The sequence below is a fragment of the Elgaria multicarinata genome, chromosome 2 (assembly GCF_023053635.1).
Source record: "Elgaria multicarinata webbii isolate HBS135686 ecotype San Diego chromosome 2, rElgMul1.1.pri, whole genome shotgun sequence".
NCBI classification, from domain to species: Eukaryota; Metazoa; Chordata; class Lepidosauria; order Squamata; family Anguidae; genus Elgaria; species Elgaria multicarinata.
In genome coordinates, this window is record NC_086172.1 from 42,293,895 (window position 1) to 42,306,880 (window position 12,986).

At 45.0% G+C, this 12,986-nt stretch overlaps 1 protein-coding gene across 1 annotated transcript in view; it reads right to left on the bottom strand.

Moving 5' to 3' along the window:
- RAPGEF4 (Rap guanine nucleotide exchange factor 4) overlaps positions 1–9,403 on the bottom strand; it is a 181,634-nt gene extending 172,231 nt beyond the window's left edge. Inside the window, exon 1 of the mRNA XM_063116392.1 lies at positions 9,256–9,403. Within this exon, the coding sequence (XP_062972462.1) occupies positions 9,256–9,320 (65 nt within the window). The 5' untranslated portion in view covers positions 9,321–9,403. The remainder of the gene's footprint in view (positions 1–9,255) is intronic.
- Between the last annotated feature and the right edge of the window lie 3,583 nt (positions 9,404–12,986).

The window sequence follows — 12,986 nt, forward strand, 5'->3', positions numbered from 1 at the left end:
GTGCGACCCTGTTGGTTCTCCTGGACCTCTCAGCGGCCTTCGATACCATCGACCATGGTATCCTTCTGGATAGGTTGTCTGAGCTGGGAGTTGGAGGTACTGCGTTGCAGTGGTTCCACTCCTACTTGGATGGCCGATTCCAGAAGGTGGTGCTGGGGAATTATTGCTCTGTGCCGTGGCTCCTAAGCCATGGGGTTTCACAGGGCTCTATCTTATCCCCTATGCTGTTTAACATATACATGAAGCCACTGGGGGAGGTTATCCGGAGATGTGGACTGAGGTGTCATCAATATGCGGATGATACCCAGCTCTACCTTTCCTTTTCATCAAACCCAGGTGAGGCAGTGACTGTTCTGAACCAGTGCCTGGGTACGGTAATAGACTGGATGAGGGCTAACAAACTGAGACTCAATCCAGACAAGACGGAGGTACTGTTAGCGGGTGGTTCATCTGTCCGGCGAGGTGATGTTGGCCCTGTCCTGGACGGGGTTGCACTCTCCCTAAAGGATCGGGTCCGTAGTTTGGGGGTGCTCTTGGATCCAGAACTGTCACTTGAGGCACAGGTGAACTCAGTGGCAAAGAGCACCTTTTATCAGCTTAGGTTGATATACCAACTACACCCTTATCTGGACAGAGATAGCCTAGCTACAGTTATCCATGCTCTGATAACCTCTCGCTTGGATTACTGCAATGCGTTATACGTGGGGCTGCCTTTGAAAATGGTCCGGAAGCTTCAGCTGGTACAAAACAGGGCAGCCCGTTTACTAACAGGGACTGGCCGGCGAGATCACATTACGCCAGTCCTTTTCCAGCTTCATTGGCTGCCAGTCCAGGTCCGGGCCTGATTCAAAGTGCTGGTATTGACATTTAAAGCCCTAAACGGTTTGGGGCCAGGTTATCTGAAGGAACGCCTCCTCCCATATGTACCTGCCTGGACCTTAAGATCATCTACAGGGGCCCTTCTCCGTGAGCCCCTGCCAAAGGAAGTGAGGCAGGTGGCTACTAGAAGGAGGGCTTTCTCCGTTGTGGCACCCCGGTTGTGGAATGAGCTCCCCAGAGAAGTCCACCTGGCGCCTACACTGTACTGCTTTCGTCGCCAGCTGAAGACCTTTTTATTCTCTCAATATTTTAACACTTAATTTTAACTTAAATTTAAATCTTACTGTTTTAACTCTGTATTTTAATCTTATATCAATTTTGCTGTGTGGTTTTATCCTGGTTGTGCTTTCTATACTGTATTTTGTAATTGTGCTTTTAACCTGTTGGTTGTTTTATTGTGGTTTTAATTTTTGTGGCTATTGGGCGGTATAAAAATGTAATAAATAAATAAATAAATAGTAGCATTAGGAACTGTTAATCAAACGCATGCTATTAAATGCAGAACGAGACCATTATAATATAATGACCAGTAGGCAACAATAACATGGGGAAATGTATCCAATGAAATCATGTTACAAAAGTAAGCTTGTAAACAATCCGATACATTAACTCAGGAAGAGGGAAGCCATCTTAAAAGGAAGGTGCATCTTGCAATATACCTGAAGTAGTTTATATAGGATGGCAGCAAACCCCCAGGACATTCTAGTTAAACATCCATAACTATGAACTACATTATGGCTAGAGGTTTTGCATGGGAAAGCTGGTTTAAGAGTAGATATAATTTTCTCAGGGTCCATGCATCTGTTTACTCCACACACTATGGCGAGTAGTCTCATTGCCCTCTGGTGAGCATGTCACAATGGGCCTGTTCAGTCAACACGCTAAGCCATGATTAGGCCGCTAACCCTTTCAATGAGCATGTTTAAACTGTGGTTACGTAGACACCATGGCTAGGAATGGTTCACACAACATGCTAAATCATGATTCACATGACACACTAAGCCATAATGTTTAGCTCAAAATACTTAACCACCATACCTTAGTGGGTCCTCTGAACAGGGTCAACGAGGCTCAGGCTTCCTTTATACCTCGGAACTAGGGGTGGGGAGGTGGGGACTGGTTGTGCTGCACTTCGGAGGCATCTGAGCACCTTGGATGCTCAGTACAACTACAGGGAAGGACTGCCCCCCTTTCCCCCTCCCCCAACTATGACCCGAATAAGAAGCCTCAGATATATTTTGGCACAAGGCTTGCGGAGGCACTCAGAGCTCCTCAGCAGCCCAATGGCAAAACAAGCCCATGCCTTCCTCTTTAGTGTGGGCGCAAAAGAGACAAGCTCTGGTGCGGAAAGAATTCATATAGAAATTTTTATTTGTATCCAAATGTGCTCGAGCACCTTTGGATACAACTAAAAATTTCTATACGAATTCTTTCAGCACCAGAGCTTGTCTCTTTTGCACCCACGCTACTTGGTGCTTTTTCCCCCTTGCATACACACACACACCCTTCCTCTTTAGTGCCAGAAAGGAAGATTGAGGCACATCATTTTGGCATTGGGCTGCTGTGATGCTCCGGCAGCCTAGGCAGCCCAGTGCCAGAAAAGGCCCAAGCTTCCTTTCCAGCCCACAACTGGATGGGAGGGAGGGGGATTGTCTCGTCACCATTGTGCTCTGCTGCCATGGCTCTCCAAACATCTGAAACCCAGGGTCACTATGGCAACTTTCCTGCCCACCCAGGGTGGCCATTTATGAATCATCATCATCATCATCCAACAAAAAAAAGGCCCAAAGAAGACAGGGGTTTGCATAAAATTTGCATATGCCAATCAATGTGCAAATTAAGAAATAATTATTTTAATTTAAATAGAAATACAGTACACCTTCTCATAGTGTGGAGAAGTCTGACCAGGTGATCTGTGTGTCTTGCTCAGGCTTCAGTCCAAGTGCTGTTGGTGGGCAACTTCAAGACCCAGATCTTCCATCTGATAGCTTTTTAAAATCTTTGACAGGACAGCCCTTCAAACGAAGGGTGCCTTCAAAATAGAGGAAAGCCCTTCAAATAGAATACTGTCCTCTGTAAAAGCAGAAATAGACCCACCCCATTCCATCCAGGTCCAAACTTAGAACTAGCAAGGAGAGCAGTAGAGAACACCTGGTTTTGTACAAAGGTGCACCCTGTCTCTCCCCCAAAGTAGGAATTTGTGACCTCAAATTCCTGGTTGCTCATTCTTTTTATCTGGCAAATAATACACACTGCCACAATCTAGCTCAGCATTAGCCCTACTTAAAAACATTGAAATCAATGGGCTTAAGCATACCTAATTCTGTGTTGTATTGTGGCTACTCACTAGATATTCCAGTAGATGGATGCCCAAGCATTAAATAATGAAATGAGACAGAGCGTTTGGACTATGTTCAGGACTGTAACTCAAGTGATTATTGTATTTATGAAAAATCCATTGGAAACCATTAGGAGACTTCTCTGAATGATTGTATTATATGCATATTACATGTACAATAGCTTCGTTTCATTGAGTGTCATCAGATGGGGGAAAGAAGAGGAAGTAAACAATGACCACTTGGCCCATTCAGTGGGCTTTTTTATCGTGCTGCTTTTCCTGCACACAGCCAGAAATGCAGCATATTTCACTTCCCAAAAAATCGGATTTACCGGGGTCTTATTTGCGGCAGAAGGAAGCCCAGAAGGAGTGGGAGACGTGTGGGAGGTGGACGGCGTTGACAAAAGGACCCGTAAAAAACCATGAGTGGGCACGAGCATGCAATAAAACACTTGTCTGATGACACTCATTATCGATGCTATTCCTATTTCCAGGTATATAAAATTCTACACACATATAATTAGTAAAAGTCAAGCTGCAAAAAACTTGGTTGACTATGTCTTCAAAACAACTCTCCATTTTTAAATAATTCATCAAAAGCTCATCAAAGATTGTAACATTCTTGACACACCAGGACGCTGACATGACACAGTTTGTTCTGTGATCATCTCCTGCAGTTAAGTACAACAACCAGCGATGGCACTGCAGGTTCTGTCTACTGAAAAGAAAACCAAAGAATAAATGTATGGTTCATGCATGGAACTGTAATCTTTGGGCCATCTGATGGCATGATCCTTGCACATTATCATTAACCTAGCATTTGCGCCACCTTAAAACCAGTAAAGGGTCTCAAAATGGAAATCCTTTTTGTGTCCACAAGAAGTCATCTGCAAGGCTTCCCTTCCCATTTTATTTATTTATTTAAAACATTTGTATCCCGCCCTATATCACTAGGATCTCAGGGTGCATAAAGATAAAATTAGACAATATAAAACAATAAATATACATAGCGAAAAACAAATTAAACTATTAATCAAGTTAAAATAAGTATATCATTTAAAAGCAGTAAAAACAATTAAAACAGTTAAAACAATGTGCAAGCTTGGTGAATTTAACCACTAAAGGCTTTGTTAAAAGACACTTGGCACTGGACTAAAGTCAGTGTCAGCACCAGTCAGGCCTCAGAGGGGAGGGCATTCCACAGTTGGGGTGCCACAACGGAGAAAGTCCTCTCCCATGTCCCACCATAGTGTATGTGTTGTGTTAGTGGTATGTGGAGGAGGGCTCCTCCAACAGATCTCAAGTCTCAGGCAGGCATATATAAGGAGAGGCGCTCTCTCAAGTATCAAGGTTCAAGCCGCTTAGGGCTTTAGACATCATTAACAACACCTTGAATTATGACTGGAAGCGTATAGGCAGCCAGTGCAATTCCTTTAAGACCAGTGTAATGTGGTCTCTGTAAGATGTGCCTGCCAGCAGTCTAGCTGCTGCTAGCTGCAACTTCTGAGTCGTCTTCAAGGGCAGCCCCACGTAGAGTGCATTGCAGCAGTCTAATCGGGAAGTCACCAGTGCATGCACTACTGTGACTAGATTGTCCCTGTCCAGGAAAGGCCGTATCTGGTGGATCAGCCGAAGCTGGCTCCAAGTACTCTGGGCCACGGAGTCCACCTGGGCCTCCAGTGACAAGGATGGATCTATGAGTACTCCCAAGCTACGCACCCTCTCCTTCAGAGGGAGTGTAACCCCATCCAGAACAGGTCGCTTACCCAATTCCCGGACTCGGGAACCGCCAATCCACAGAGCTTCCGTCTTATCAGGATTCAGCTTCAGTTTATTGGCCCTCATCCAGCCCATTACAGCCTCCAGGCACTGGTCCAGCACCTTCACTGCCCCAGCTGACTCCAACGACAAGGAGAAGTAGAGCTGAGTATCATCAGCATATTGATGACACCCAACCCCAAAACCCCTAATGACCTCACCCAACGGCTTCATATAGATGTTGAACAGTATGGGGTATAGAATAGAGCCCTGTGGCACCCCACAGCTTAATAGTCATGGGGTAGAACAGGAATCCTGCAATACCACTCTCTGGAATCGGCCCTGGAAGTAGGAGCGGAACCACTCTAACACAGTGCCTACTACTACCATCTCACAGAGCCTATCTAGTAAGATACCGTGATCAATGATATTAAAAGCTGCTGAGAGATCCAGGAAGATCAACAGGGTAGGGAAGCATTCAAAACTAGGATCCCTCACTTGTAAGTGGTACAATCCATTCTGTCACTGAATTCCCCCTTCTACCATGTGTCAGTTGCTTCATGAAACAGCATCTCCATCTAGGACTATTTGGCATGTGGCTCTTCAGCTTTTTATAGAGAATTTCCACACTAACTCCTCATGCTCCTCAGTAACTCCTACAAGCAACAGTTCTATTGTGGATGTTGCATGAAGAAACCACACACCAATGCTATTCCAAGTGATTTCTAAAAGGTACTCATAATGTGTCCTCAAACCTGGTGGAGAAGAGTTGTGGGACAAATGACATAATAACAATTACACTAAATCGATCTTCTCAAAATTGAAGGCCTGGAGAACCTAGTCCAATGCAGTTGTAAAATATGAGCATTAACCCTAAATGTGAATACCATGCACCAAAGGTACATATTCCAAACAACTTGCACAGCACATGCCTAGATGCCCAAATATCAGTACTATGCAACATACTGGTTTGATGATTATATACTGCCAAAGCTCCCAATTCAATGACACAAGGAACCATAAATGAAAGGGAATAATTCTGTGACTACACTCCTAACACCTGGCTATAATAAAACCATAATAAAAGTCATAGAAAACTTAGCGAATTGAAATGCTTTATAACTGATAAATAGGACTTGCCCGACACCACTAGCTTCACATAGAAAAGCAACTAGTTTGCAGTGTGCCAAATATTAGGTAAAAAATAACTCTCTGTAGCCACCTGTAAAATTGGGTTGCTCCCCTTATATGCTGTAATCTTGTGCCCACTTAGGAGTAAGCCCCACTGAACTTAGTGGGACTTATTTCTCAGCAGACATGTAAAGGATTCCTCTGCTAATCTCAAGCACCCAGAAATAACCTGATAAATAATTATGAAAACACATTATTTCGCCAACAATAAGATCTATTGTGTGATAAAGGTAACTATCTTGTGTACTAAAATACATCCCTAGTGTGTGAACAGATATGATTGATGCTGGCAGAATGAAACCATATTTGTCCTTTTTTCCATCTGCAACCTAAGAAACATTCAGGCATTTTTAAGAATCAATATTATTTTTCTATTCTCTTTTTACCTCTTGATCAGTGTTAAGGAATAAGAATGACTAACAATGTCTTGTTTGTAGCTAAACCTTCTTTCTGATGCAACCATATATTACCATGTTTGTCAGTATCTGGGGATGATTGCAGTTACTGCCCATAATGAAAAAGAAATTGATAAAAAGACTTTGGGGTGAAGAAGAGACTAGAATAATGAGGATCATTCTATCTCCAGCTTAGATTATACTGTCATGAGAGAGATCTTCTACTTGTATGTGAAGCGTAAAGAATAAGTCCCAAAAACCATAATAATTTGAGAAGAGTTAAGTAAATCCAAAGGATTTTCCATGGGAACTCAAATCTCCAGAAAAAATGGAGGAGGCAGAGTACTCAAAGTCTATGAAATGAGAAGACTTAAAAGTCATAGATATTCACACCTGCAATATGGCTCAAAGCCATAGGCCTGCTTTGCCTATGTCATGCTGTGCCATGCAGACACCACAAGGGACCTTGCAGTGTCTGCATGAAATCCCCCAAAAATGCATGGGCAGTGTTCTTCATGGCAGGACCAGCTTATGCACAGATCTGCTGATTTCACCACACCAACCATATTCTTTCTGTATTGTGGTGGTGTGGTGACATCCACAGTAGTGAGCAATGAGATCCATAGGGTGAGCAGCTGCATAAAAGCATCTCACTATGTACAGCAGCCTCCATGAAGCTGGCATGTCAAATGTCCTTGTTTGTGTGAATAACATTAGAAAATACAACAAGGCTATGTATATAGTATAGTGTAGTGTATATACTATAGGGATAGAAACTTTATGGCATCAGAGTCATACTGAATTGTATCATTTAAGGGACCAAAAGGCCAACTAGTTCATCCTTCCCCTGCAAACACTCTTTCTCTCATAAGAATTCAACCTACACAAGAAATCAACAAATTAAGCAAAGTAAATTGTATTTTACATGGCTATCTCCAAGGTACAGAAGCAGAGTTGAGGACCACACTGCTCTTCCAGGGGAAGGGCATTCAGTCCTGTATTCAGTCCCCTGCCCTGGCCAGAAGGCACCTTAGCCACACCACTGCCATCATCCTCTGAATCAGAAGATGAAGCCTCAGCAGAACCTCCATCTCCCCAGCATTGCAGAAGTCTGAGACTACAAAATCAGGGTGAGGATCCTTTAATAGTCCAGCCAGCTCCCCCAGAGGGGGTAGAACTGACCACACTATGGTTTGTGGCTGCTTACATGGCTTGGGCTTGCTGTTGAGACAACATCCTCCTATGGTTCCAGTTGAAGGAGCACCAGCCAGAAAAACTCACTTGGAGCTATCCATGGTCCTGTTGTAGATGCCCTTTACACAAGAGGGCTTCTTAGCTTGCTGTGCCTGATGTACTTTCCTTGACTGGATTTGACCTACCAGACACAATCTCACCTGCCTTGACCTTACGGTGCTACTTAGAATGGACTCCCTTGCTCAGATCTGACCCTGTCAGATGCCATTGGCTTTCTTGTGAATGGTTGTCAGAAGCTAAAAGGTAACCATTCACCTTTAGGTCTCCCCAAGAAGATACACCACAAACAACAAGCGCGAAAAGAAGGAAAACCCCATAGGGGAGTAAAAAATAAGCCAAAGGCAAGGGCGGAACCAAGGAATCTTCTGCAATATTATTATTTGGAAAAGGTTTATTAAAGTGCCAGGTGCCTACGCGTTTCGAACGCAGTTGCGTTCTTCCTCAGGGCTTTATGACGTTAGTGCAGTTGTCTGCCCTGGTCAGATTTTTGATGTCATGATAAGGCCTCTTAGTTATTAATTCATTCATATTGCATTTTTCCTGGCAGGAAGGTGGAGAGGTGCTTGTGGGATTTTCTGCCTCCAGTGCCAAAATAACTTGACCGGCCTTGAGTAACTATGCATCTTGACTTGGGGGTGGGGTAGGAGGTACCATTTGCTGCCCTGCCTCAGGCACCTTGGGCCAGCTCTCTCCCCCACCCCCTACTAAACATCACTCTGGAAAAGTTAGCATCAACACCGATATAATAAAATGTGGCACCACTTTTTGATACAAATGACTGCCACCTCACCCCTTCCACCCACTAGGCACCAAAAGTATAGTTCTGGTGGGACCATCTATGTGTCCTCTTAGGTGAGGGCTTCTTGGTGTGCCGATGATTGATCCCTCTGTTTCCACGCCACCTCACACGCGCACATCCCTGTACAGCCTAGAGAGGCCTTGCCACAACAGCCCTAGACATGAGCAGTGTGGGGTGGGGGAGGAAGAGAAGGGGACAAGGAGAAGTCCCAGAAGCTGCCAGTAGATGATTCTTGCGTTTCCATTTTCCTTCGGCACATGCAATATCATACAGGGACCAGAACCCTGCACATGTGTGACACCCCCAATGTATGGAAATGAGTGACACACATACACTCCTGTGCTGCTGAGCAGCAAAGCGGCTTTCCTTTGGACACACATCCATGGAGAAATCTCTCTCACACACACCTCATCCCCTCCCCACTGATTTGGGCCCCACCCCACCCCCTGACGAAGGAATTTTGATTCCTGTCTACCAGATGATTTAATTCTTGTATTAATATAATCATATAATGCACCCTTTAACTGATGGAAGTAGTGGAGGGGGAAGGTTTAGAGGTCTATCCCTCACAGCCCCTCCCTCTCTCCGGTTTAACCCCCCGCATACGCCCTGCGAGCCGCATCCCACGAAGGTGCCGGTACCTTTTATCCAGGCAAGCGATCCACTCGCTGGAGGAGGCAGAATGGGAAGTGTGAGCAGCCACCATGTTGGTCCCGATCACCCAGGCGGCGAGTGCTGCTGTTGCTGATGTAGTGGGTGGCTGCTCGGCTTTCCCGTCCTCCCCCGCTGCCTTCCCCCCTCCCTTTCTGCCCCTGTTGTGCTAGAGCCCGCAGCCCCTCCCTGCCTGCCTTGCTCGCGGGTTCTTCTTCTTCTTCCTCCAGCCGGGCGGCCTCCTGCTGCCTCCCCGCGTCCCGAGGCTGTGCAGTAGGCAGCGGCACCACCAGGCTCATCGGTCCCTGTCCGCCCGCCCGCTTCCCTCCTTCCCACTCTCCGGGCTCGCGTTCTGGGTCGGCTGCTGCTCAGAGCACTGCAGTCTCCCTTGGACACAATAGGCTAAATATAACCCTAACGCCGCGAGCCCGCTGAAGTCAGCAGCCTCGATAATGAATGGAACAGGGTCTCTCCAAGCGGGCGTCTTCCACTTTTTGGCAGGCAGCAGAGAAATTGGGGGGGGGGGGGGGAGAGTCATCCCAGAGAGGAGCTGGGCATCCTGCCACAGGGCCTTTCTCTCCTTCTGGTGACTATGACAACCGCAGGAACACCAGGCCACCTGTCATCAAATAAATAACAAACACACAAAGATCTCCCCCTCCCAGTGCATTAAAGTATTCAATCCCCTACTTGGATTCCGGGGCCACTTCCTTTTGTGACGTCCCCCTGGGCAGTCTTCTTCCTCCTGGTGTCCTCCAGGTGTTTTGGACTTCAACCCCCATCAACCCCAGCCTGCATGGCCAATGGTCAGGAATGGTGGGAGTTGTAGTCCAAACCAGCTGGAGGGCACCAGGTTGGGGAAGGCTGCTTTAAGCGAAGAGCGGCAGCTCAGTGATAGGACACCAGCTTTGCATGCCAAAGGTCCCAGGTTCAAGACATCTCCAAGTAGGACTAAGAAAGAACCCTGGAGAGCCACTTCCAATCAGAGGAGAGAATACTGGGCTAAATGGACCAATGGTATGCCTCAGCAAAAGGCAGCTTCCCGTGTTCCTTTAGAAACAGACAAGATTTGGCTTATACAGAGGGAGAATTAGAGGTTTATATGGAATTCAATGAGGGTCTCCAAATTATTAGTATTATTATTTATTTCTTATTAAATTACACCCACACACATAATTGTGAGCACTGATATAATCTAATAAAGGGTTCATGCCAATGTACATAAGGTGAACACAATGCAGTATGCACAGTGAAACACTTAGATATCTAAACATATAAACATTTTTTAAAATCACCCAGCAGCTGACTGTAGAGACGACTAATATAGAAGAGAGAGAGAGAGAGAGAGAGAGATCTATTGTGGTGTGTAGTGGCTAGGCTGTCAGACTGGGAGTCGGGAGATCCAGGTTCTAATCCCCACTTGGCCATTGGAAACCCACTGGGTGACTTTGGGCCAGTCACAGACTCTCAGCCCAACTCACCTAACAGGGTTGTTGTTGTGAGGATAAAGTGGAGAGGAGGAGGATTATGTAGGCCGCCTTGGGTTCCTTGGAGGAAAAAAAGCGGGATATAAATGCAATAATTAATAAAATAAAAATAAATATTGCAATATGTTAGGAATGGGGCTGTTCTTGAAGAATGTTCAGAAATTGAACCTGGTACAAAATGCTGCAGCCAGATTGCTTTCTGTTGTGCACTATATAGATCATATTACGCTGGTAATGCACCAGTTGCACTGGCTTCCAGTTGAAATTACTTGCTTGAATTATGAAACCACTGTGTAATTCTTACCCACGCTGGTTCTTACCTGTAAAGGTGCTGGTTCTTATTTTGTTTTGCAAACTGCTCAGACAGTATCAGCTGTTGGGCAGTATAGACATATAATAAAATAAATAAATCTATAAAGCCCTAAATGTCTTGGAGACAGGGTATCTGAAATATTACCTCCTCCCAATTGAGTCTTCCCATAGTTTAAGAGCCTCAATCAAGGCCCTGTTGTATATTCTGCAAGTGAAACACATTAGGTTGGTAGAGATGTGGAGCATGGCATTTTCTGGCAGCACCCCAATTATGGAACTCCCTTCTGAGGAAGGTTAGATTAGCTCAGGGATTCAGAACATTTTTGGGCTAGTGGGCACATCTGGAATGTTAAGAGTGCTGTGGTTTTCACACAAAATGGCTTCCATGGTGAGTGTGATCAATCATGAAACCCCTTTCCCAAACTGGTGAGACTTAAAAGTAAAGTAACATGCCCAAAAGTACAAAGCAGAGGTAAGTACAAAGCTCCAGACCATAAAACCACTCTTCTGAACCCACAGCTTTTTGCTCAAATATCATTTTGTAGAAGGCAAACTGATATATGGATCAGAAACAAGTAACTTGACCAAGAAACTGAGTACAAGGCAGAGGCGGAAAATGAGCCCCAAGTACACATTAAAAGATCCATTACAACCAAAGACCAATTTCACAGAAGGGAAAAGGTGAGAATAAAACACACACACAGGCAAAAAAACAAACTGAAGCAAGCAAACATGTCAGCTAATGCACATAACATTACACCACAACACATTAAAAATCACAATAGGTAATATTCACACAGCATGGGCACTTCCTGCCATCCCCTCTAGATGGCATGTGAGGCCAGTGTGTTGCTTTGCATCTTGCCACCTTGATGTGTTTTAGTTTAAAACACACACACAGCTTTAACACATAATCATGGGGGGTCAGGGAGCCTGAATGATGCCATGGGAGGTGCCTGAAGGTACATTGGTTCCCAAGGGCACCATGTTGGAGACCCCAGAATCAATCCCATTTTTCAGTAGAACGTACACATAGAATGTGTACACAATCTGCCCATGAAGAAGGAACTGTATACATTATCCTGCCAATATTACATACTCTTCAACAAGCCTTGAGGAATGTGCCTATCTCAGCAAGTTTTAAAACATTTTTATATTGCCCATTCTCTGGGCAATATGCATACACATGATTTATCTCAGTGTATACTGATAGTACCTGTGATCTATGGACTATCTATTCCCCTTCTTCTCAGTTATAACAGAAATACATTGTACTCAGTTATAAGTATTCAGAAATCAGTATTCATCAGCCCCACCCAAATGTAATAAGTAATTACACAAATCCTTATCAGACATGTGGCCTTAATTAATTAATGTCTATAGCCCTGTTTAGACATCACGCTAAGCCACATTGAGCAATCAAAAATGTGATCCACGGTGGCTTAGCATGTTGTGTTGTGGAAGATTTCCCTCACCATGATGGGCAGAGTATCCATGCTCACTACCCACCTGCTGGAGGAGGGTTAGCCACCCGCCCACATAGTTCCCATGTCATCTGGCAGGAACTCTGTGTGTTTTTCTCAATGTGTCAGTGATTTTTTTAAAAAAATAATGGTGGTGACCATAGAATCTGTTGGCAAGAGCAACCACCACTTCCAGTGCTTCTCTTGCTGCTGCAGACTTTCTCTATGGTCAATAGCCATTATTTTCTTTTTTAATGGACCTGCTGCCAGGCACCCAGCCAGGGCATATGGAGGTATGTGATATAACAAGAGCAGAACCATGGGGCACATCATGTTTCCTGTTCATATGGTGGGCCCACGTATCATGGTTCCGTTACTCCTCCCCATTTCATAGTTGCCCTACCCATCGCTCCTCTGTGCACAACTCAACAGGGCCTGTGTTTGGCTGAGTTCGGACAA